We start from the raw sequence: 26,975 nt of genomic DNA on the forward strand, positions 1-26,975 counted from the left end.
TGAATGTGTAGCTTCCAAATACTGCATATTGCTGGAAAAGGGAAAACATAAGTATTCAAAACATGGTTTCCAATCAAATATAATATGGAGAATAAAGAAAATGGAATGATAAATATTATTTTATAATTTATGCTAAAATTTAGCGGTTCCTTTTATGCTGAAGAGTGAGTCTATGAATGAAATTCCAGATTTCAGAATTTAACAGATTTACCCCAACAGTGATAACGTAATAAAGACAGCCAAATTATATGAATGATTTAATTCTAAAATCAACAATATTTCCACTGATGACATAAAATCAGCCTTCAATTTTTGAAATGAGTAAGAAAGTCCTATATATTAATGATATTTAGAATTATTTTTTATCTTATAAAGATCACTGACACCAAATTGAGCACTTTAACCAGTTGATGAACTATTTTCACAAAATGCAGGGCTACATTATTTTGCTTTTTATTTTGAGTTTTTAAAAAGAAAGAAGAAACAAGAAAAAGATTTGATAAAGTATTTATACTTCCCAGCAAAGTCTACTAAGCAAGCATTGGTTATCCAAATGGTGAATCATAAAGTCAGTTATAAACCAGATGTTCTAACAGGTCATATATCTAAATAATGACTAAAAATTCAAGTTTTTATTGTATTCGTAATGGATATTGTGGAGTCGATATTATAAGAACCAAATTCATATTATTAAAATCTTATTATTAAACAATATTACTATTTATATATGTATATAATTAAAAACAGAAGAAATTTAGAACCCTTTTCTTACATGACAATGAATAGAGTTCTCCTAAATTTTTCTATCAGGTTTTATTCTGTTGGTTTTCAGGTTAAATAGAATTATATATTGTTATTACTTAAACTTTTATTTATTTCCTAGAACCTTATCTTAGATTGAGAATATCTGTCATAATTGTATAATTACCCCCATCAGCTCATAATTCAAGTGGTTACATCCTAATTAAATGAAATTATGACACAAGGTAGTATGGTTAAAGTAAAATACTAATTTCTGTTGTAGTTGTCTTAATGAAATTCTTGAATTTTTAAAAAACTGGTTTATCCAATAATATTATAAGAAATCAGAGTTCATTTATTTAAGAGTACTAAGGATTAAAACCACCCAACTTAATTTTCAAAGCTAATTATTAAAACATTATAAAAGTGAAAAAGGAGTAAAAACATTAGAAAAACATTGAAATGTTTGAGAAAAATTTGTTCAATTTTTCTGCGAAGTTTCAGCATTTTGAGGAAATAGAGAAGTGAATAGTTTTATAAAATGGCATTAAAATGATAAAATAATTCATGGTTGTGCCACAGTGGTATCTATTTTGCCTGATTCATATGGTACAGAAAACTAGCCATTGAAATCTGCTTAAAGGACTGTTTTAGACACAGCACTACACCCATCCATTTCAAACATTTGGTTGCATCCTCTTCCAGCATCTCCCCAAGTTAGGAAGAAAGTAGTATAAGTTATTATTTTGAAGTATTTCACTGTAATCAGCCTCTGTCAACAAATGAGAATGTATTTATGGGTTTTACTTTTTATGGAAAAATTTAAAATTCATAACAATAATAAGATAATAACAATAGTTAATAAACTGTGTATTGTTATCCTCAAAATAGTTACTGAGAGTACAAGATAATGAGCATAAGGACTGGGGTATACCTCAGTGGCACAGCACCTGCCTGGCAAGTATGAGGCCCTGAGTTTGATTTTGGTACCAAAAAAAAAAAGCTATGAGCACCAAATAATTCTCCAAATGATACTAGCACAAAACTTTCTTTTCAATGATCTAAGAGCAACTAGTAATATATTTATCTTATATTTTATTTTAGGGGCTTATTTTTCCTTTTCCCTTCCTTCCTTTACCCCTTCCTGCATCCTAGTTCCTCTTTCCTTTTGAACAGTTGCTTCCCATTTCACAATATCTATTGGATATTTGAATCTTTATTTACTTCTTCAATTTCTCATATTAGGAAACTAATATGATGTTTATTCACATGAGTATGATTTATTCCACTTAGGAGTGTGGTCTCTAGTTGATGTTTTATTTATAGTTCAAAATTCATCTTGAGCCTTAGTAAGATTTGACTCACCTCATCTACTCCTAATATTAGTGACATGGGAATTACTTGACAATCTAGGTCATTCAAAGAAAGTTCCCTTTAGCAATAGTTGCACTATCACTTCATATAAGGCCTAAGTCATTCTTCTTTGACATACTAGTGCCCAAAATAGCATTTTATTTCATTCCAGTAATTCAGTAATATTTATACCACCTTTTATTATAAAATTGTAATTATTTTACTGTCCATGGTTGTTCATTTGTTTGCTTTTGTTGTTATTGATGGTTTGGTTTGGTTGGATTGGGTTTTTCTGTTTGTTGTAGCACTGAGAATTGAATCCAGGGACTTTGCATCAGAGACAGCCCCAACTCTTTTATGAATTTATTTTGTTGAAACAGGCTATGCTCAAAGGTGACATCCTTCTACCTCAGCCACCCAGAGTGTTGGGATTATAGGCATGCAACACTACGCCCAATAACTTCCAGTTTTAAGTAATCATTGTCCAAAAATCATGTAATATAATTTGTATAAACTGAAACAATTTTGCCACTTGAATCAAAAATGTTCCATAGCATTTAAAACTTGGACATGATTCCTTTTTAACTAACTTGTTAATATTTATATATTTTTAAATATATAAACTTCACAAGAATTAAGTTTGTAAACCACTGTTAAAAGTATTCCAAGTTCTAATTTCTCATTTGAAGGGTGCAATATGTTATATGAAATAATAATTATTTATCAAAGTGAATTTTGAATTTTACATTACTATGTCTTTCAAGATATTGCATATAAAAGAATTTTATAAAGTAGAAAGTAAAATATGTTAGTATAATCATGTTTCTGAGCTAACAGGCTAAGTTGGTTTTTTCTTCAGAATGTTTATACTAAATTGAAGAAGAATAAAAGTTGTTTGATACTTTTTCTTAGGATTCTTTTAAAAATAATACTAATTAGGTTAATACGATATTTTGTAAAAACAGTATTGCCTCCACTAAAGTCCTGGCTATTTAAAAAAAATTCATACCTAGTGAATAATTTTTACTTTTAACCTATATGTTCTAGATTTTATTTTGACATCATAGAACTAAGCTGATATAGGTACCTGTAACCCACCTTTTTTACAATGTTGCCATGGCAACTCCTGAGTTAAAATACCAGTTGAGTGGAGCTTCAGGCTTTGTCCATGGTGATATAGAAACTGCATTTCAGCTTGGCAGTTTCTATAGGGAGCCATGTGCCATAGTTCTTTCCACTTCCCAGGCTGACTTTTTCATCACCATGGAGACCAGATCTTCCCACACATCCAAGATCTGAAAATGTTCCTGGTATGGCTAACACTAATGCCTTGAGAACCAAGGCCTTCTATAATTAAAGTATATTGTTTTGTTAAAACAGAGTTCCTACTTCTTCTGAAGTATTTATCGATTTCCTACAAAATAAAAACAAACTTTCTGGTGCTATACTAAAGATTTACACTAACGAGAAAGAAAATATCATTCTGACATTTTCCTTGGTCAGGTGCTGTTTTTGTGTGTATTTATGATGTGTATCCTGCATAGTCAATTACTACAGAAACACGTTTAATTTCAAACTATGTGACAGTATTCCTAAAGAGTAGTCAACACATTTAATAAATACTTGATGGTGATCTTAAATGCTGCTTTTAAGTTTAGTTTGAGATTTTCTATTGTTTCTAAATCTACTAGTAGTGTCTTTTTACATAATTCTGCACTTACAATAAAATCAGTAAGAAAAAAGTTATTCTGGATCCTTGATCATAAGTATGCATGAATTAACAAGGAAAATTAATGTTTCACTATAATCCCACTTACAGCACATCTAAAGAGATATAATGGAATTATCTATGGAAGGTCACACAGACGACTATGTTTTGTAATGTGTTACACACATTTACAATACTAGTATATTTATATCAAAGAACTCTGTGGAACTTAGGCTCTATTTGTAGTGTGTGTATGTGTGTGTGTGTGTCTTAGGGTCGTTACTGAATGCATGTGTATGCATGTATATGCATAGGGCCAAAGTGTCACAGAGTACTTTGATGACCACCTTTGTTATAGATATACTAATTACCCCATAGCTACTATAATTTTTTTGTTTCCCACTTCCCTCCAAAATGGCAATAGTCAAGGGAGGTAGTAAGGAAGATTTAGATTCGAAATCCCAGATTTACCTTTCAATTTGCACATTCTTACAAAGTAACCTATGAAAAAATCTCTGCTTTGATGGCTGTATTTTTTTTCACATTGGTGGTCTTAGTTTTAATCAAATATACAACATAATTTTAACATTCTAATTTCAATGAAATATGGAATTGCTTTTTAAGATATACTACAAATAAGGTAGGACCATAAAGTTGCTATAAATTCATAGAAAACAAATTTATTAGATATTTTATTTTGTTTGCTGGCAGGAAGTTAATAATTCATTACTATATATAAATATAAATGAAGTTATAACATGCAAAAAACATTTTGAGATTTCAAACATTTGAATTTTACAAAAGGAACTCTCACCCTAATGGAGTTCTTGTATGATTTAAGTTTTCTGTAATTTCACTGGTGAGTGTGAAATTCAACATGTGATGCTAAATGTTAAACAAAAATGTAGTTGGAAACCTTTTACATCAGCTATGGTACAAAGCCAATTGTATTTTTTCCATAAGAGGACTGAGAGTCAACACCCCATCAATAAAAATTTACCTTCTAAAGTATACTTGCATGTTATAATATGCAGATGATTAAAGATGGAGATTTATGATAAATGCATCGTGTAGCTATTATAGATTAAAAAATAAAGAAAAATGTGAAAATGTCATTAAATTGAGAGATTAGATTTATAACTCATTTTAAGTGTAGAAAAACTATTATAAATGATTGTCAATATACAATTTTAGCTTCTTACAAACATTTCTTGAATTTTCTTCTTTCTTGGCACTTGCTTATTTTTGATTCTCCTTAAATTCAATTGGCAATTCCCCCAAAGCAGCTTCTCCTTGCCAGAGTTGTTAATGATCAAATGATCCCAAATGTCAAGCTAGTATGCCAAGGAGGTTATTAATAAGGCATTAACATTTAGAAGTTATTGGAGGAGGAAAATCAATAGTGCAATTTACTTAATATTGCAAGCTCAGAAAGAATAAGTAGAAGTCCATTTCAAGCCTCTTTTATCAAAGCAGGTAGTAGCATGAGAGGAAATAATGTCATTAGATTTTTAGTGCAAAAATCATTCTATTTTGTGCTAGTATTATAAGAAGAAATGTGAACTTTTTTTAATAAATCAAAAGATCACTACTGAGTGTTTTCAGAGGAAAACCATGCATTATTTAGAAGATACTATTGTGACATTTGACTGTGTGGTGTTTGTGCTTTTCTGTTTTAACTTTTTCAACTCTAAATTGTAGAAAAGTAGGGCCAGGGATTTAGCTCAGTGGAACAAGAGCTTGCCTGGCAAGTGCAAGACTGTGAATTCGATCTCTGGTAACAAAATAATAATAATAATAAAATTTTAAAAAATAAATTAGTGAGATATCTGGTCTATCCAAATGAGTATTTGTAATCTGGAAAGGAATTGAATATTGTTTCATATATACTAACCAGTTTTGCATTTATTAACAAATATATTTCAGAATTTTTGATGGCTATATATATACACACATATACAAGAATTATCATTTGAACTGATAATTTTTGATACTTTGATTAATTATCAGTTAAGTGAAATCTTTGACCATTGTTCATTTGATATTTGCATGAGATTCTTGAACTTACCATTCCAAACTTCAGGTTGTATACTTAAAATGACTGAATTTTATTTGACATAGCCTACATCCCCATAAAACTGGAAACATTAGTTTCAAAGAAACTTTACAAGAAGTTAAATTGTTAAGAATTTTCCCTTAAAATCTCTACTTTTGCTGTATTCCCATATTCCCCACATATAACCATCTATTACAGTTTATTGAAAATAATGTAATATTAACTCATATTCATAGATAAATACATTTTTCCGGGCTTGATCTGCTGAGATGACACAATACTGGAGAAATGTTATTTTTAAGTCATCTGATCAAATCAAAATGGTAGTGTTAAGGATCAATAGTACAATGCATGTTTAGCGTGCATAAGGCCCTATGTTTGATTCATAGTGTCACTTTGTGTGTGTGTGTGTGTGTGTCTGTATCTGTGTCTATATCTGTGTGTGTGTTGGGCTATATCTGTAGGTTAAAAGTTCACAAAAATCTGTGTTACTGTTAATTTGAAAAATATGTATGTCTTCATTTATTTTGGATAACATTTTCAAATATTAGGAAGTTGTGTCATTAATTACTGACTAAAGAAGCTAAGCAATAAAAGCCCAGTTAGCATAGTATCAAATGTTACTAAACACAGATCAAGTTAACAACATGGCAGGACGTAACATTGAACACTGAGCTTAACAGTAAACACTAAGTAACATGGAAAAGAGGCATAAGTCCTTTGTCCTCTTGTTTACGTCCCATAGGTTATGATGGACTAAACATACTAAATGTATCTTCATAACCCCAGCTCTGCAGGTACATGTAACTTTACCTGTTATGTTATCAGAATGTCCAATTTTGAGAATGCAGGTGTAATGGCCAAATTAAATAGCTTGAGTTGTGGAAGTATAATCAGTGTTGTGAAGATTTTTATCGCCCAATCACTAAGTGGATCAGGTCCAAATCATATTGGAACTGCCTTTCATGGTACTTGTATGATGAGAAAGAAAATGTCCTAGTAGGATTAGAAAGATCAAAGGAGAATCTATCAAATGAAATAGGCAAGAAAACATTCACCTTTTCATTTTGGTAATGCCAGGCTTGGGAAAGTGTTACGTGATTAATTTATCACCTGAACAGCAGTTCTCATCACTGAATTAATTCACACTGATTATCATCTACATTATGATATATTTACTTATAGTCTGTTAATACAAATATGTAAGGAAAAGATACAGTCTGAAAATTCTAATAAACTACATTATTCACCTGAATTATTTAGGGAGGTTAAAAAAGGACTAATTCCTCTAGTGTGTTCTGTGTTTATTTCAAATGAATCTAAGAATTAAAAGATTTTTTTAAATAATTGTTAATTCTAAAATTGGCTGCAGAAGCAATTTGGTCTATTAGTAGACTGCCATTCACCCATACTGCTGAAATAAAATTTTATCAAGAAATATTTTTACTAAAGTTGTTTCAGTGGAGTTTAACACAATTTTTAGTAATGTCAAAATAATATATATGGAAATATTTTAAAATGAAGATGAATTAGGATGTGGAGGTCACATATTAAGTCAAATAAAATAAATTTCAAAACAAATGGGAAGAAGTTGTACATGAACTCTGAAGTCAAGGCTATCTATGTACATTTATTCCATATATATATATATATATATATATATATATATGCATGCCTCATAGGCCTTACTGAACAGTGTATCTATAAAAATTAATTTCTCCCTATTTTCTATTTTAAAATCTAAATGTTAACATTTATGATGATAAATATAATGTGGCAAACTTCTTAGTACATTTTTTAAAAAGTACCCATAGACACTTCATTGAAAATAAACTAGTGGTAAATTTAATTAACATACCAATTGTTTCTGTGACTTCTTAAAAGATCTTTTTAATTGTTGCCAATACATAAACTTCATTCAATGGGTAGGCTAGGAGTTTTAAGTTCAGTGGTAGAGAGCAAGTTTAGCCTGCATGAAGCCCTGGGTTCAATAATCCCCAGAACCAAAAATACAAATAAAAGGTATTGTAGAACTCCCTTTATTTCAGATAGTGATTGTAGTGCAAATACAAAAGCCAGCATATATGGTGTACTCACAGATAACTAAGTCATAAATGTACTCTAAGATCATAATATACCAGTAGGTATATCAAGACAAAATACTTTCACAGAGAAATACTCCATATCTTATAAATTATCTACACAAGATAGAATTGTGATTTGGTAATTTAGAGGAACGTGGGAATTGACCTGGAAATATTATTTCCTATTCTGTTTTGTTTTTAGCTAGCTTCATAAAATAACCTGTAATTGTTCATTTGAATACTCCATAAATTCAATAAGTACCAAATATGTCACATTGTGCTATCTCTTGCTTTATTTTGAGGAAACATACTTTATCATGAAAATTCTGCTCATTTATAAAATAAAAATAAAGGTTTCCAGTTCCTAACCCCTAAAGTGCTAAGTAAAAAATAAGTAAGCAGTTTTATAGTTACATTACTAAAAGTACGATTACTTTTCTGAAACTTCTTTTCAGAATTTATATTTCTGTTCTTATTATACTGCTCTTCAGTAGAGCAATTTTTAAATTCATAAAACAAAAAAAGGTTAAAAAGCATCCTTCTCAAAATACCCTATGTGAATTGAATTTTTGTCTCAAAAGAATTTGCATGGGAAATGTATCCACATCAGAATAAGTCATTCCATGCATAATTCAATATGGTGTTACATTAGGGTCCCTCATTCATCTGTGCTGTAGGAGTACAGAAATCGGGAACAAGATCTGTTCCTTCTTGTTCAGATAGACTGCTGGCCAGAAAAGTGGATGTTTCAGTGATAAGAAGAAGCTTAACAAATATTTGCTAAACAGTGTGCCAAACAGAAATACTATTTATGATGGGGCGGGGGAAGGACAGACAATTATGATTTCAAAATGTCATTGCTTACAAGGTAGGAAAAAATTAAGCTTTTCTTAATATCAGGAATAGGAAATATTTCTGCTGTAAAAACTCAAAATAATCAAGATTCATAATTTAAGATTTTACTGTTGTTTTAAAAAGAAATATATAAAACTTCCACCAGTCCTTTTAGCAAACAGGGATAAATTTAGTCTATTAATGAATAATTTTAGAAGATTTGAATATATGGACTTGGTGATGATATATGAAGTTTTCAGCTACAAAGAAGGTTGAAATAGAGGGTTGAACAGAGAAAAGAGAAGGATGGAGAGAGGGAGACAGAGACAAAGAGACAGCAAGAAAAAGGGAGGGGAAAGACCATGTCAAGACTCTGAAAGAGACTTGTAGAAAGTTAAAAACACATAAATGAGATTCACAGAAGTCAAAAATAGACTTCCATGCAGGTCTTATCATTCTATTTTAGAAATTTCCTGTGCATTAGTAATGTAGCAGCGGCCCTTTGTGCCATTTTTCCTGGCTTACCTGGCTCTCTAGTATATTTATACTTTAAATCCATAATGCACATACCCAGACACACATTTGACTAGGTGGGGTTGCGTTGAGGATCTTTGTACTCATTCTGTTTGCCTCTAAAATAAACAATTATTTAACATTACATAAAAGCTTCACTTTAAAAATTTTAAGCACTTCTCCAAGACATTTTTTATTTTCCCATAATTTCAGTAGACCAAATTATTTCCATCAGATTCCTCAGCCAAAACTTTAAAAGTGTTTTACCAGTGTGTATAATGTTATACTGGTAATGGAACTAAAGATAAAGTACCATGTGAAATCCCTCACCTTAGGGCTTTGACTTAGAAGATACTTGTGTGTGTACTAGAACAATTGACGTTCAACAACCCCTACCCTTTAAATATCCCATCCCAGTGTGACTGGTCAGCAACAGGAGCTCAGACTGCAGTGGGCATGGGAATCACTTCACTTGCTTGTTGGGTACGGATTCTTGAGTTTTATAGTTAGAAATTCTGATTGAGTAAATGAGAATTAGGACCTAGAAGTTGGCAATTAACACGGACATCTCAGCCAGGGACGTGGCTCAGTGGCACAGCACCTGCCTGGCTAGCATGACGTCCTGAGTTTGAGTCTCGGCACCAAAAAACAATACAAGGACATCTCAACCCCACTTATAATCCTGTAGCCTGCTATATGGCCACTACTACTGGAAGAGATATACTGTGTCCTTGGGATTAAGTCTTATGCCCGGACACATAAACTGGTAGCTAGATACAGCAATTTTGAAACAGTGATTTTCCCTCATGTCATGCACTATGCTAAGGGACTACGGAGATGTTTCTAATTTCTTGAAATGAAATTCAGCAATCTGACTTAATCACCAGGGTTAAATAGACATTAGGGAATACACTAGAAATTACTCCACTCATATAACCTTGTTTCTTCAGGGAAATGAGGAGTGTAACAAAACAACTTTCAAAATAAAGTAAGTAAAGTTTAACTTTAGAAATGACCTGGTATCCGAGATTAGATTGCCTCTAATTCTGCCATGTGAAATTCTATGATTTTATGAAACAAAGTGCTAGAAGCTGCAGCTACCTTCCCAGGATTATGTAAGCTTGCAAAAGATTTTGTGTTATGTTTTGTTTTACTTGATCTACATACAAAGATCGCTTCTCAGCCCTTTTGTCCAGAGGGGACAATTTTTGAACCAGGCTGCATTTGCTTTTCTCTGTCCTTGTGTTACAGGAAACAGGTACTTTTCCCTATTTTCAAAGGAGGTAGCAATGAACAGCATGCTTTCTCTGTTCCCTCTTCCAGTTTGTTTCTTTTTCTGGACACAGCTCAAAAACACAAGATGTTGCAGATAAAACTCTGCCCTCGACCACAAAAAATATTGCTGATTTGTGCCTTTTCACAAGATTTAGATTCGTCACAATAAAAGCTAAGAAGACTGTGGTTTATTTTATCCAAATAGGTCCTAGTTTCTTCAATCATTCAGAAATTTTATTCTCTTCTAGTTTATTACCTCCTTAGTGTATGTCTTATACTCAGATGAAAAGTTACACTTTCCTCACATTTACTCTATTGTAGCTTTTCATTTCTCTTCACTCTGTATTAATATGCAGCCTCTTTATCCAAGCAACACTAGGCAGGCTATTCTTTCTCACTGATCAGGAGATGGTAGCATATATATCAAGACAGAAAGATAGCCTTCGGGTCACAAGACCAGAAAATCTTTCCTTGCACTACTACTTGATTGTAGGAATTTGAGGAAAGATTTTTATAGAAATACATTTTAAGATTTTTTTAAAACAGTGATCATTGTGGATATGTATGGAGAATACTATTAACATGGACTTTCATGATTAAAATCATAGATGTGCATACACAAGTTTAGAAGGGAAGGGAAGGGACTTATCTGTTATTGTATATATTGGGAAGATTGACATTTCAAACAACCAAAATAAGCAAAAAGTATCCAGGTTATGGCCAAGTAGTCTTGCATGCCAACAGAAAGACATTATGGTTATCAAAACCATATGCAATTTTAGCCATATTTTTCTATTTTCTCTTCATGGGTATTGCATGATGGCATTTCTAATACAAATACTAATATGCTTTGGAATAATGGCACTCGCAGGTCTTTCATCATATTGTATCACTGCTTTATCATATTAGGCTAATACACTGCGAGAGTTGGTAGAACCTCTCCATGCCAAATCGGATCCACTTCTGTTGGCACTCAACCCATTGGACTCACAGATTGATAAGCTAATGTTTAGAGAATTTAGATCGGAGAGAGTCGGCACGGCGCAGACTCAACATCAACCTCTTGCAAGCAACTAAAATGGCCTCGTCCTTGCTGTTTATAACAGAAAACAGACTTGTAAAAAGTTTAGATCATCAAGTGTTTTGGATTGGGGCCCTCCCTAAAGGGATGTTAAGAGGGGGCAGGCCACTCTTAAGAAGAATACGAGCTTTCTACAGTGGGACTAGCATAAGATCAAAGCCAGTCAAGATGGAGCCCAGTAACAGAAGCCTTTTCTGTGGGAGAACAGAAGGGGAAAGGGTCTTGACTGGGGAAGGGCTCTGTGATGATACCTCAGTTGTATTGTCCTGATACCAGGGACATAGAGTGATCAGCTCTGCTCACTAGAAAATCCTGGCTGTTTATGTACTCTTTGAAGGTCTCTTTAAGACAAAGCAGAGAAAGCAAATTCTGTATTAAGTGTATTTTGCATTTTTAAAACTTGACGTGCTGTATTGTACTAAATTAAGTGTAATCTATTAAGGCAAGGTATACACAACCTGCTCTAAAGTTAATATGTTTAATCTAATATAAAGTGTGTTCAGATGCAACACAGAAACTACTTTCAGTGACAATAATGAAGGAAATTCCTCATGCCAGGCTTTCATAGATTCCTCAGCTAAAATACTAATTTTCTCTTTATTCCTTGCACTTGTATACAAGTGGTGTTACTTCTTAGGATGGGCATGAGCTATTCTTTTCTGTAAAATATTCCAAATCTATAGGCTGTGGTTTTCATTTTTGAAAAAGTATTTTGTCTGGATGTCTTTCAAATTAGCTTCAAATATTATTTAATACTATGTAACTGGGTCCCCTTATGGCTCAGTATTGGTAACTTTTCTTCTGTGGTGGATGTGAAATTTCCTTTAGTTGGATAAGATACACTGTACTAATTTCAATGCTAATTAATGGATATTTCATACTGTGCAATGAACAAATAATTTAATATTGTATTTTGAAATGTTTTTTCTTCCTGTCACTGCAGTGTGTAGTATTGCATCTATGATACTTGTAAAAATATAAATTACTTAAAATAAAAATATGACCAGTTGGTATTAGATCTTTTTAGATAGCTAAATAATTTGCTAAGTATGCTTGATAGTAAGTATCTTTCTAAGAAGTAATCTATGCTTCCTTCTCACAAATGGAAATTTGTGTTGTGAATAAAATCACATTGATCTGCCTTATAATTGCCTCTGCTCTAACCATTCAATGTTTTTAAGTATATCCAACGATGATGATTCTGGTATGTAGAAATCCATCAAGGAACATTTTGTGGCATTTAATATTAATGGAATTTTCTTGGGTTGCTCTCCCTGTTTGAATCATAGTAAAATTTTATGATCTGAACAATTTTAGTTTTTTTCTGATTAAGGAGTATGATGACTACATTAATTTTCAGATATAATCATCCCTTAGCTTGAGTTTTAAACTCTCCCCATTATGGATTCCTGCCTAAGAGCTAGGTACCTTGACTTCCATGTCTATTGGTTAAATTTGCTAAATTCTGTGGGTAAATCTAGACTTTGTCATTTATGTTTGTGTATTAAGTGTATTTGTCCTTCAAGGAACCTCCCCTTCTTTGGGTCAATAAAACAATGTTAAGGACACCAAAGTTTTGCTATCTGAACTATTTGTCACAGAAAAACTATTATAGCACCCTGAAACTTAAACCATTGCCATATATTCATTATCATTAAGCCATGTAATCTGAAAGAAATTACATGCTGAAAAAAATATAGAATTAACTTTAGCTATGTCTCTTGTCACATCTTTATGGAAATAAGTTTTACTATTGTAAAGAAAATGACAGACACAAGCCCAGGCCATGCTTGATTCCATTGAAACTCATAGTCATTCTTACCCATTCTTCTTCAAAAACAAAACAGCAGTGTTGATGGAGCCACTGGAACTGAACTTTTAAAGGGGGATTCCCCATTCACATCAATTTCTCCATCATAAAAATTGCTTAATAGTAATAATTTGGGTGTTGTTATTTTGCCTAAAAGAAAATAAATTAATTATGAAGCAGTTAGCTGGTTACAGAGGGAAGACTAAAAGGTAACTTTTAAAATCATATGCATATTTTTGTATAACAAAATTCCATTCTCTTCCATCAGTTTTACAACAACAGACATAGCTAGTTGATTCATATAAAATCATGAATTAAGACAGCTAGTGTTTAATTATGAACTATTTCAAATTATAGTTAACACCTTGCTTATGTAATCATCTTTAGCATAAAACCTACAACATTAAATACATTACAAGTTTAATAGTCACCTTACATATAAATAAATTATTCCTTGTGTCATAGTAGTTAATTAGTATTTATGAAAAATATTCATCTGGTCTCTGTGCAAATGTTGATTGCCCTTTATGACAAGAATGATCTTCCACATACTTGATATCATTTAACCTGGAAGACTTAAAGTACTCTGTGGTTATATGAGAACAAATGCCTCTCAGATTTGGCTGATGACTAATACTCCAACCTTCTCTCTTGTTTGTGATTTAACCTTTCCCAACCTTCTGTGCTCTTTGCACAGTTGTGGAAAGAACAACTGTTTCCACAAGGACATCATTCGTCCAATTTTAAAAGAGCACAATTCCCTCCTAAAACATGTAGCAGAACCCATTACCCGTTGTTGCATTAGCTCTTCAAGAGCCCAATTGCTATATAATTTTACTCGCCTTCAACCATCGCCCTCACAGGGGCAGAGGAGGACACTAGAATAAAATTTTAAAACCAGAGTTTTTTCTTCCTTTAATTCTTACCCAAAAATATGAACATTATAACCAGATAGACCATAAAAATTACACAGTCACCCAATAGGGAACTGTCTTTGGAGTAGTATGTGCATAGAGAAAACTAAAGCTCTGCTTGAATTTGCTCAGTGTATGGGGCATTGTGCCAGGTAGAGAATGGGAAATGCAAACATGCATGACACAAATTCCACTCATGGGAAAGTCTCACAGTTTAGGTCTCCAAGAAAACACAGGAGTGTATTGGGAAAAGTGCACAGGAGGACAATCACTGGAATTTTTCCCTGGGTTTTATATACCACCTCTTGACTTGCTCTTATATATATTTTATCACATATTAATATAGAATAATACATGTATGTAGAATACCAATAACAGAAATGCTTTAACTGAGAAGGGTTACACAATCGAAAGTTTGGAAACTACTGAGCCTAAATATAGAGAACTATGTCAAACATTTTGTCATATTTGAGAAATACATTTTCACCTCAGCACTGTGCAAAATGTTACAACAAACTAGCATATTTGATTAGCTAAACTTTTCTTTAAGATTTTCTTTATCATTTAGGTCCTGGAAATTGTATACAACTTGTACAAACCAAAAAGTAAACTGTTGTGATGTGATATGGACCTATATTTCTAAATTTTATGATTGAACAGAATATAAATGACACAATAAGAATTTTCTTGCACTCAAATACAACACAGCCAGAAATTACACTCCCTTGGCACAGAATGCGAGTTAATTACCTAATTGTGGTCCTGGTAGCTATCAGTCAGGAAGAATTTATATAAGAAAAGGGACTTTATATGCACTCTTTCCTTTGACAAACTAGAATAAAAATGTGAGATCTGGCACAGGGCTAATTTGCATATTGTAGATGTGAATCTAATTTGGGGGAGAATTTATTCCCACCTAGGCCCAGATTTCCTGAATAAATTAGGCACAGATTAAAATACTACTACAGCAGTGATACACTTCCTCATTAGGAATCACAGAAGGTTCCTATATATGTCTTGTCATTGGAATGTAGCCTGCACTTTGCCAACTTTCAGAAAACATTCATTCAAATTGTAAAAGAGCTGGTTTTTAGCCAGTGTTCCAGTGGCTGAACTGGCACATTGAAAGAAAGTCATTCGGGAAGCAGAACTCACCAAATGCTAGCCTCATCCTCCAAAGCAAGCTACTTCTAAAAGAAGAAAAGCAAGGGCTGAAAAGAGAGAAGCCTGAAGAAACATGAAAAGGAGATGAAGAAGAGGGCGAAAGGAGAAGAGCATAAAGGTGCTTTCATATTTTCAGTTGCAACAGTAGCCCCAGTTGACTTCTTTGGTATTCATCTGAGAAAAATTAAAGAAACCAATTGAAAATTATAAAAGAAAATAAAGGTCTGTTTTTGTCTTGAATGTCGAGTTCTGTGTTGTTTTGACTGTTGAGCACAGTGAATCAGATTTATAATGTGACTCTGCCCTTCACCCCACTCCTTTGAAAACAAAAGGACTCCTTGTCTAGTCTTACAGTGTTAAATAATGGGTAGCATTTTGTGATGGCCTGGCATCTCAGCACCTCAGTCCCTCATCCTTACCCATCCCACTGCTGTGTCTTGTGTAGTGTTGCATATGTGTATGATCTAAAGGGGATTGAGGGGGCCTTCTACTCTCTGACAAGAGCCAGTATCCCATTATCTTGGAAATGTGTCTGTGTTTAGTCTCATTGTGATTACTTGTTCAAATGTGCTGCCCGAGATAATCCACACTCAATTCTTACAACTATCAAACCAGACTCTTTGTAGAATTATGTTGTCTTTTGGTTGAATATGTTTTTTTTATTATAACATCAAGAATGAAGGAAAAGCCTTTCAGTTATTTTAAATACTGGTATATATCATTTTTATATTAAATTCTCACCTATCTTTCTTAAAGTAAAAGCACATTCAAATTTTATAAAAATCCATCTTCCCCAGTATTCTACAAGGTTAAAAGTTAGGAGAAAAGAAAATGAGGTCAAAATGTGTTTTTAAACAAAATATACTCCCAAAAGTGTTAGGTAATATGGAAAAATGTTATCTTTTTTGCTGTACAAAAATACTTTTGCCTCCCTTAAATCATTAAACTATAATCTGAATCCCTTTTTAGAACTGAAAAAAATAATAATACATTACATTACCTGATAGATTAACTACTCTACTTCTCATCTGTTAGGCCTCCCATTTCTATCCCATCTTCTATTCTATGAAATTACATCTGGCTTTAGATGCAGTCTTGCCTTGATGCAAAAAGAATGATCCTACTAAGTAAATCCTTGAGATCGTTTCCTAGCCTATGGCTTTACGAAATGAAATTATGCTGTTCAAAAGTGTCCTTGTTTTTACAGCTGCGTTTAGCGACTTTAAATGACCATGATTTTTTGCCTTCCACATTTCAAAGCATTCTTAGTGAAAATTCTCTATCTCGTTTCTATCTTGCTTTTAACTCACAAGGCAGTTCCTCCTGTTTAAGGTCCTCTGCCCATCAGAATCCTGTAGCTGTTGAAAACAATGAAGGGTAAGCCAACAGATGATAATTTAACAGGTCATGGATGTTTAAAAGAAAGAAAAAAGGTTATAGGTTGAGAATTTTTTGATTTTTAAATTATAATTCTAAAGTAAATGAATGGTTAGGAATTTGAAGTTTATTATACAGAACTTAGTGATACCATGTGTTCACGAACAAGGAATTTTCCATTGGCAAAACTCAATCAGACCTAACATTAGTTGCTAACCTCAGCAGCAGAGCTAAAAAATAAATACTGAAGTCAGTCTTTTCAAATTAAAGTACATATGTTTTGGGATTTGGGGGAAACTTTAGGTGCATTCTTTAAAAAAAATAAAATGCTACATTCAGGGAGTCTCCCATTAATTAGAATCTATGGTTAAGTGCATAGTTGAAATATTTACTTAAAAACTGACAGAATAGAATTCTAGTTAAAATTATTATTTCTGGGACCAGACAAAACATTTAAAATTCTAGTTCCACCATTTTTGAAGTATGACCTTGAACATGGTGCTTCCCACCTATAAAGTGAAGATCCAATAGCTCTGCCCTTACTATTGTTATGAAAATTAGAGGAAATGAAAATGTCAACCATTTGATTTGCCTAGCACATATAAATATTAATTAGTATTTTTTCGTATTATTATCAAAGTATCTTCTCTTGAAACTGTCAGAAAGACTAACATTTTAAGAGGGACCATAGTGGAATTAATAAAATTCCATACTTATTCCTTGGGCCAGTATAATAAATGTTCCTCAAATATGACTACTCTTGGCTATCAAAAGAGACATCATACGGTCATGTCTACCATGCAGAGCTAAATCCTAGTTTATTTTTGTCATATTCTAAGACAAACCAATATGCTAACCATTGATATAACATCAGTACTCAGACAATTTAAAAAAAAGTGTAAGTTTTATTTACTCAGCTAAGTCTAAGATCCTTACCTGAACCAATGTCTAATTTTTTTCAAAAATATTACATTGGAATACTTCCCACATCTTACAAATGGTAGGTAGCTTCTCTTAGTATATGCCAAACTTTTCCCTTTAAGTTACATATAAATATATTCCTATATTTCATTTTAAGGCACTATTATTGATGAAAAATTATGATTAATTACTGGATTTACAATGTGCCAGCCATTATTATGGCAGTCACATGAAAAATAATCAGTAAAATACAAACATTATTATGGCAGTCACATGAAAAATAATCAGTACAAAACAACAACGATTATAATCTAATACATGGTACTGAATGCCATTTCATCTTATAAAGTCTGGAAAAAATGTGAAAATTAGTATTGATAAACCAAGAGAGTTCTATTAATCAGCACTTCTCTGCTGACCAGTATGGTGATAGTGACATTCATTAATGTCTTTAAATATTGTTATATGCAGGATTATTTCCACGAGTACATTTTGTACTCTAATTCTCTGAATTTAATATCAAGATATGTACAGCTGTTTGCTATCAAGAGAATATTTGTTTAATCAAAGAATCATTATTTGATCATTTTAAAATAATTAGATGCTCATGGGTAATCTTTTAATGCTTTCCCAATCTTTCATTACCCTGATTTGCAGGTAGTTTGTATTTCTTAGCAGATTTTTCAGAGTTTCAAATAACAATTTTATTCAAGAAATTTTATTACACTGGATTCATCTCTCTCTCTCTCTCTCTCTCTCTCTCTCTCTCTCTCTCTCTCTCTCTCTCTCTCTCTCTCTCCCTTCCTCCCTTCCTCCCTTCCTTCCTCCCTTCCTCCCTTCCTCCCTTCCTCCCTTCCTCCTTTCCTCCCTTCCTCCCTCCCGCCTTCCTTGGCCCCTTCTCCTCCCTCTCCCTCTCTCCATGCTCTTTCTCTGTTTTGTTGACCTTACAGGTGAAACTAAGGAAGAAAAGTTAGGAGACTCATTGCAAGATTTATACAGGGCACTGGAGCAAGCCAGTCTATCACCAATAGGAGAACATCGCATTTCAACCAAAATGGAATACAAGCTATCATTTATAAAACGCTGTAACGATCCTGTAATGAATGAAAAATTGCACAGGCTGAGAATTCTCAAAAGCACTTTAAAGGTAAGATATGAAATAGAAGAAGAAATCCCATTAAGATTTATTTTTAAACTGTGTATTACCAGTGTATTACCAGTTATTATAGGATGATACAAAATAGGAGACAGGAGTAAGAGGCAAACAGAAAGAACTTGAAGCTAAGTTGTTCCTCTATCATAAGTGCACTGGTAAAGAAGAAATCTTGTTAATTTTTCACCTAAAGTCTCAAAACACCACCTAAATATTATGTAACTTAGTTCTAGAAGAAAACTGTGATTAAACTTTGTTTTCAAAAATATAGAGCTGGTATTATTCCTCAGTCTTTTGATTTCTTAAGATAAAAAGCCTAGGTAGTATTCTTACAGTTATTAAAAGAACACAGCATGCGTACAGAATGCAAGAGTGGATATTAAAAGGGTTTGAAGTACAGCCTTTTGTTAATATTTCTTGCATGAACTACAACACATTCGGAATAAAAGCACAGTCATATGCATTCCATGTAGAAATTTTATAATTGTTCTGTTTACACTATCAGTTTCAAACTCAGTCGCTAGTTTCCTGTTACACATTTCTGTAAGTGCTTACATTATCTTCCGTCTTCTTATTGATGCCACGTCCACATTGGAAAGGAAGTGGTGAGGACAGAGGAGCAAAGAGGCAAGAGGCTGAAGGAGGCAAACAAATGAGCAGCCTTCACTGTATGTGTCTGTGGGTAGGGAGGACAAGGATGGTGGAGAGGCCTCCCCCACACAACAGCTGAGCAGGTGCTGTACTCTTGAAAAATCAAAAACAAGAAAGAACTATCATATAGAATATCTTTCATAACGCAGAATGTCAAAGGGCTCCATTGGGAACTACTTCAACTCCATAGCATGTTGCTACGGTTTTGTAGTTTTGAAATATAGGTATCAAAGATATAAACAAAATAGTGATTATAAAGAAATGACCCTTATTGATAAAAATTAACTACAGAACACTTTACCTTTGGACATTGAAAATTAATAGGTCATGGGAGGACAATTGACTAAGCAATCCTGGGTGTGTCTTGTTCCGGGAATTTGGAAAGCCATCCTCACTAAGCATAGGTCTTGGATCCCACCACAGGCAGCTCCTGGCATTCTCATTCTCCCCTGGCCCTATTCAGTGTCCTCTCTTGCCTCAGAGATCAGAACCACTTCTTAGGCACCTTATTGTTTTCTTTCTTTGCCAACTCTGGCTTGCACAGAGGCAAGCATGTAGAGTTTACTATCTAAAGGAGAAGAAGGACAGTGCCAGAGTAACTCTAGAGACAAGATATTATAAGTCCACTCAGTGGCAGGGATAGGATGTTTCAAGGACATGAATGAAGGACAAAACTTTTTTCCAAGTGTTTAAGGTAAGTGTGATGAAATGAGAGGCTCTTGAACTGTGTCGTAAAGCATGAGGAAGGTTTACATAGGCAAAGATGGGTAACACAACAGGTCAAGAGAAAAAAATAAGACACGTCAAAGTGGGCACTACAAGATAAACCTGCGATTTAGAATAAAGCACAGGAGGCTATGAATCAAAATAGCTCAGTTTGAATATACCAAAGCCATTTCTTATAGGCTTCTGAATTTATCTGCCTATTAACTTTTTTATTTTAAGCCTGAATAAAAATTCATTCCCATCCTAACTGTTGAATTATTTTGCTTTTCAGGCCAGAGAAGGGGAAGTAGCCATTATTGATAAGGTCCTAGATAACCCAGATTTGACATCTAAAGAATTTCAACAGTGGAAGCAGATGTACCTCGACCTTTTCTTGGATATCTGTCAAAATACCACCTCAAATGACCCACTAAGTATTTCTTCTGAAGTAGATGTAATCACTTCCTCTCTAACACACACTCATTCATACATTGAAACACATGTGTAAGTAGATTCTGCATACAGGCCATCTAATACCTGCTGGTACTCTGAACAAATATTTAAGGTAGTTTTTATATCAATGTGTGGAAGACTTGACAAGTCATACTTTGATGTTACCAAACTATATGAAACAAACAATATATGATCGTAAAACCACTCTCTTTAATGAGCATTTGTATATTTTATATGTAGTCAGTGCTCAGCTTATGTTTACCATGTTCAAAATCAACTATCTTTAATGATTTAAAATCAACTTTTACAAACAATTCTGAATACAGGTGGTCTTCAAGTCGTAAAACCACATAAAGGCAGTTTTCTATCTATGGTCATCTTTTCTCCCTTTAATTTTATATAAACAAGACTTCAAAAGTAAATCACATTTTTTCAGGTGCAGACATCCTTATGGGTGGGAAAGAATTTAAACCTTTTTTATATTTATTAAAATGTTCTAAGAATTTTCTTAAACATTGCACAAAATTTAATGCTGTAGTTTTATTTTTGTGAAATGTAGGTGTGCATGTAAGAGTTAAGCAAAATAGAAGAGCATCGACATAAGAAAAGTTCAGGTATCAAATATGCGTCTTAATAGTCTATTAACTTGTGAAAGCTGGTTAATGGAAATACTATTCCAAATCTTTGAGAACACTTAATGGTGTATCAGGGCAAAGCTTTGTAAGATGTTTTTGTAACTAAGACCAAATTGAAGATAGAGCTGCTTTATTTTCTTGGTTTAAATCTTCCTTTATTTTTGTAGTGATGAAATGCTGATTGTGTACAGAAGAATTTAAGAATGGCTTTTTTAAAACAGATTTAACTCACCCAGAAAGGCAGCTAACAGTTATATATATATATATATATATATATATATATATATATATATATATATATATAGCTTCAGCCCAAACTCATGTTTTTGAACTCTTAACTCTTAAAAGACAACAAGGTATAAACTGAAATGAATCAACTTTCCACGTACTTTCCAATTTTTCCCCTAGTCTGCTAAACTTTCATAACTATACTTCAGGCAGGGAAGTACAATACATTTAGTTACAGGCAGATGTATGTTATAGAAAACAACGTTGCAAACAAATCTATACTTGTAAGGAGCACAAAGGCAGTGGTCACTCAGATGTCACATTGAATTATATGAGCGAGACAATTTAGAAGTTTTTCCTAGCATCATAAATTGTTCTATAGAGTGGATGAAGTCTCTGAAAAGTCCTATTCATATATTTCCATTTCTAAGCATCTCGTATTTTGAAAGTGATCACAGCATGAAAATGACTGTGCTGCTTTTTAGTGTCTGGCTGCATAATGTACAAGTCACAATTTGCTGTTTTTTCAGGAGGAGGAAGGGACCCTCCTTTACTATTCTATATCCTAAAATCTTCTAATCAGCTTTATACTGTTGCCTGTACAGCTCAGTGAATGTACTTACATCTTTAAGAGTTCAGATATATGCCAGTGAATATTTTTGCTGTAGAGGAAAAAGTAAAACTCCACAGCGGGGATCTTTTTCTTTGCTTTTGAAACCACCATTGAATCACTATCGTTTTGCAGACTTTGCACAACTGTACAGGAGTGGCCTTTCTACAGCACATTTTCAGTAATCCTATATTTAGTCAAAATGGATGAGAAATCATGTATTAATGTTTGTATGAAATTTTGGGTCCAGTGTAATATTTTTATCATTTAAAAAAACTATTTGTAAAAACATTTATTTACTGCATGGATATTAACGCACATTAAATTTGTGAGATTTTTGTATCTGTAAAGCAAAACAAAACAAAAACCTCTTGTCCTAAATTGAAGTGTGCTCGTTACAGGTGTTTAGACTTATTGATGTTTACTAGACCAAATGTGTATGTTCACTTAAAAATATTTGTACCTGATGGATGTGTCATGTATATAAGTGGCCAGGTTGTGGCCTGTGAATAGCAGGCACTGGATGGGAAGACTAGCTGTATTGCTACTAAACAGCTTCTACTTTTGTAAAGTCAGCTCTGTTGTTTTAAATGGTAAAAATTAAACTAATGAATTTTACAAGACTCGTGACTAGCCTAGCATGAAAGAGACCTTTTAACATTATATATCTGTACAATTTATTTCATTAGTTTCAAATCTAGGAGAGAGGCAGCACTGTAAACTGAAGTCAAATAAATTCAGCTCTTAATGAATCCTTATAAAGCACCTACTTTATTCATGCAAATTCCTTACCACATTTCTTTGTGATGTAATCACAATCCCATCACTTCAGTTCTAACATTGCCACCTCTCTGGTGGAACAAGCCAGAAGCAGCACCTGTTCAGAGGTTATCCTCTCTGAGACCTTGAAAAATCAAGCTCGTTTCTCACATACGTGACACAAACTTGAAACTTCGCCTCCTCTTTCCTTTCTCTGTGGTTCTTTTGAGGAAGGGGGGGAATTACCAAAAATAAGCTTTGTTATCCCAAAGATGGCCTATTGTGGCTACTGAAATGTGACTTTAAACTCAAGTTGCCAAAAGCAGACTAGGAGTTGGATCAGGGGGTTTAACTAAGGATACTTTCGCAAAGAAAGTGCTTTTTTCCTAAGGGATCTTTTTCTTTAGTTCTATTTCTATCACTATGTCTCGATCATAAAATCATTGTTTTTACAAATATTTCATACTGTTTAAACAAAGCACTTTCTCCTTCTGTATTTGAACAATGCCATCTTCTAGTGCTATTTCATACAGACTATAAACAGTAGTTTTCTGAGGTTCAATGAAGTCTTTTACATTTTTTTTTTTTTTTGCCTTTTGGGGGGGTACACAAAGTAATTATTAATTAGCACGTAAGGAAACATTTCTTAAGAGGGGAAATGAGGTCATATTATATTCCCAAAAGGTGAGTGTCTAGCCCAGCATGTATCTCTAAAAATCACTAGCTTGCTGAAGCCAACTCGTAAATCTATTTGACCTCTCCTGTCTCCCATTCTCAGCTCGAGAAGAACTGTTTGTCTTTGGCCAAGGCCTTGTCTGCCTCCTAAGCCTCCAGACACCCTTCTGCTACCAGAATGCCACACTCAGAAAAAGCCCATCTGTTGCTCTTTAAGCCCAGTCAGGCAGGACTTCCTTCTCTGTCCTCCAGAGACTGGACTAGCCTGTTCAACCTAAAACCAAATCTAACACTTTTCCAGGCTCTTCCCCTCTCTCCTCGTCTTCACTCTCAGTCAGCTGCAGCACTGCACACTGCAGACCATCCCAGGCCCAGGGCAGAGCACAGCTGATGTCCTCCCAGCGGTCCAGGTCAAGGTCGTAGCCCACCACATTACGGGTGGGTACCTGGCGTGAGTCCCGCCACTTGAGGCCTCCCAACAGCAGCACAGTCTCTTCCACCACGGCCAGCCCGTAACAGAAGCGGTCATAGGGTAGTGGCCGCAACCGAGTCCACTGGTCTGTGCCAGGGTCATAGCGCTCAATCTCAGAGAACGGCTCGTATCTTCCCAGAAAGGCAAACACGGCACCTCGCAGCACTGCTAGGTGGTGCCCAAAGCGAGCCGTGCTCATGGGTGCCCTCTTGCTCCATACCTGCTCCCCAGGGCCAAGCGCATACAAGTCACGGAGGCTACTAGCTCCGCCTTCACTTCGTCCAGCCTTGCCCCCAGAAATGTACACAATGCCGCGGTCCCCCACGGCCCCTGCGTGGCCATGCAAGGACCTTGGCAGCTCAGTGCCTACCATCCAGCGGTCCCTGCGCAGGTCGTACACCTCCACCGAGGACAACGCCTCGCCACTGGTGCCCAGGCCCCCTACAGCTAAGAGAGTCTCACCCACCACGCCACACCAGAAATAGGCCCGTGCTTCTTTCATGGCAGGCACCACTGTCCAAACGTGGAAGCGCGGGTCATAACGGTGCACTTGAGCTGTCACCACCCGTGACTCATCAGCTATGAGAGTGGAGGTGCTGCCCAAAGGGGTCTCCCCACCCAGCACAAACAAGAAGTTGCCCACAGTACACACGCTGTGTCCCAGCAATGGTGCTGGCAGCTGTGTAAGGCTGCGCCAGCGGTGATTGTACACGTCAAAGGCCACCACATCCTGGGTGAGCTCCCACTCCTTTTCTTCCTCCACTTCTACTTCTTCCTCCTCTCGCTCCTCACCCTCCGGTTCAGCCATGGCACCCCGGTCCCTGGCTGCCACTCGAGGAGCCACGACCTCTTCAGTCACGGCTTCCCTGGCCCTGCGTCCTCCAACCAACAAGATGCGGGTCTGGGGACTTCGGATGCTGGTTTGCACACCCTGCGCAAGCGGCTGGCGGGAGGGTGCTGTGTGATAGTTGAGGGCCTGAATGATGAGGCCCTTGACCCGGGGGGGCAGTGCAAGGCCAGAGCCAGAGTACACGCGTCGCAGCACATCGGCTGGCACCAGGCCGAAGCGAATGCATTCCAGCAGCGCTGAACTGTGCTCCTGGCGTTCAGTAGTGGGCTCCTGCCGCAGCCAGGCCAGCGCCAGACCCAGCAGCTGAGCCTCGGGCACGCGTGCCACGTCGGGGGCCCCCAACACAGCCCTCAAGGAAACCGGATTGAGTTCTAGCAGCCCCGAAGGGCCTGCGCCCAGCCACAGTAGGTCGCGCAGGTGGTGCACCACGCAGCGCTCCGCCACGCCCAGCGTGTGCGCCAGGCCAAAGCGAGCTGCCACGTTAGAGGTGAAACAGCAGTTTTCTAGGGCCAGTTGGCGCTCCAGGTAGCGGCCGCACAGACCCAGGGCGTCGGTGACCTGCAGATAGCTAGCGGCCTCCAGAGTGTCCTCCACGGTGTCCATGGAGAGCGGCAGCCAGGCAGTGTAGATGAAGTCCAACAGGCGCTGCAGGCCGGCCGCCGACGGCACGTGCAGGTGGATCACGCGCGCCCGGGATTCCTGTGTGTGACTCTTGAACAGGGCTCTGAAGTAGTCGCTGGAGCAAGCCAGGAGCGACTTGTGCGCTGGGAACTCGCTGCCCTCTGCCACCAGGGTCACATCGCACAAGAAGCCCTCGGCACGCAGGGCCTGGTAGCCTGTGAGCAGCGCGCCGCTGTGAGCTTTGCAGTAAGACAGGAAGTAACTCATGATGCCCAGGGCGGGAAGCGGCCAGGAGGGGAGTGGATCCAGCCAGGCGCAGACGGAGACATCCCGGGACAAGGAAGCTCCAAGACCCTTGCACAAGCCACAGAACCCCTAGTAGAGCCCGGTTTTTGCCTGCTCAGTTTAAAGCGCAGGGCACCTTCGCCTAGGTCCACCAGTAGCACCGCGCCCCGCTCAGAGAAAATCCGGGCTGGGAACGGTTGCCAAAAGCCCCTTGCAGCAGAGGATGAGGTATGTGGAGTCCTCTGGGAGTTGCTGGGTTTGGTTTCAGCGGCTGCAGAGGCTGCTAGCGCGTTGCCCAACGCCCCCTCCCTGGCCCAATTTGGGGAGCCCACACCTACGCGCCAAGGGCGGCGGTGGCCGCGCACCATCACCTGGAAGGCCCGAGCTGCCGGTGGACAGCGTGGATGCTGGATCTCAGACGGCCCAAACTTGCAAATGCGGCCCTGACTTCGGGCGTCAGGGGTGCGGGGAGAGGGCTCTGCTCTTCTGGGAGTGGACAAGGCGGACGGGTTCTCTGAGCACCCGGGGACAAAATGACTACGGGGCAAGAGGGGTGAGCTTGTTCCACGCAGAGGATCAAATCAAAGCTTGGGGGATTAGGAACGGAGGGGAGACGCAGGTCAGTGCGGCGTGTTGGAGACTTGATTGGGCGCTGCGCATAACATGCCAGTAGCTCACAGCGACAGGAATAGCGCGCCGCCTAGGCCTCCAGGACGCGCCCCGCCCCTCGCCCCAACTGCTGGCTGTGAACCAAAGACCCGAGCTGGGAGAAAGCGGCCCAGGCCGGGGGCCTAGCTCTGAAACCCGGCTGGCGGACAATCGCTGGGGGAGCAGGGAGGAGGGTTTGTCCCTGGAGCAGGTCGAGAGTAAGGGAGCAAATGACCTTGATTGGCGAGAGTCCTAGGGACCCTCGGCCTGGCAGTGTCCAAGAAGGTTGCCCCGCTGGGCCGGAGGACTGTCGACCTCCTGATGCCCCTGTGCCTGGGAGAGAAGTCCTTGGCTAGTCCTTCTACTTTGAAGAGTCCCTAATTAGCTCGGAGCAAGCGA

General features: G+C 36.5%; 2 protein-coding genes across 6 annotated transcripts in view; one reads left to right on the forward strand and one right to left on the reverse strand.

Moving 5' to 3' along the window:
* Nucleotides 1-23,028, forward strand: part of Cnksr2 (connector enhancer of kinase suppressor of Ras 2) — a 284,365-nt gene extending 261,337 nt beyond the window's left edge. For 4 of the 5 annotated variants that reach the window (XM_063242887.1, XM_063242888.1, XM_063242889.1 and 1 more), the window contains 2 exons: nt 18,782-18,978; nt 20,633-23,028. In XM_063242887.1, the coding sequence (XP_063098957.1) occupies nt 18,782-18,978; nt 20,633-20,848 (413 nt within the window). In that variant the 3' untranslated portion in view covers nt 20,849-23,028. Of the gene's footprint in view, nt 1-11,473; nt 13,219-18,781; nt 18,979-20,632 lie in introns of those variants that run through there. The other variant, XM_063242891.1, reaches the window with a different exon arrangement.
* On the reverse strand, nt 23,018-25,914 carry Klhl34 (kelch like family member 34). The gene has a single exon (XM_003466399.5). The coding sequence runs from the start codon at nt 25,908-25,910 to the stop codon at nt 23,970-23,972; it is 1,941 nt and encodes a 646-aa protein (XP_003466447.1). The 5' UTR covers nt 25,911-25,914; the 3' UTR covers nt 23,018-23,969.
* Nucleotides 25,915-26,975: the final 1,061 nt, after the last annotated feature.

Source organism: Cavia porcellus, unplaced genomic scaffold, assembly GCF_034190915.1.
Source record: "Cavia porcellus strain 051 isolate PalLab524CR breed Dunkin Hartley unplaced genomic scaffold, mCavPor4.1 scaffold_33, whole genome shotgun sequence".
In the NCBI taxonomy this organism is placed as follows: Eukaryota; Metazoa; Chordata; class Mammalia; order Rodentia; family Caviidae; genus Cavia; species Cavia porcellus.

Excerpts from the sequence above, each read along its gene's own strand:
- Klhl34 (XM_003466399.5), bottom strand. The coding sequence starts at position 25,910 with ATGAGTTACTTCCTGTCTTACTGCAAAGCTCACAGCGGCGCGCTGCTC.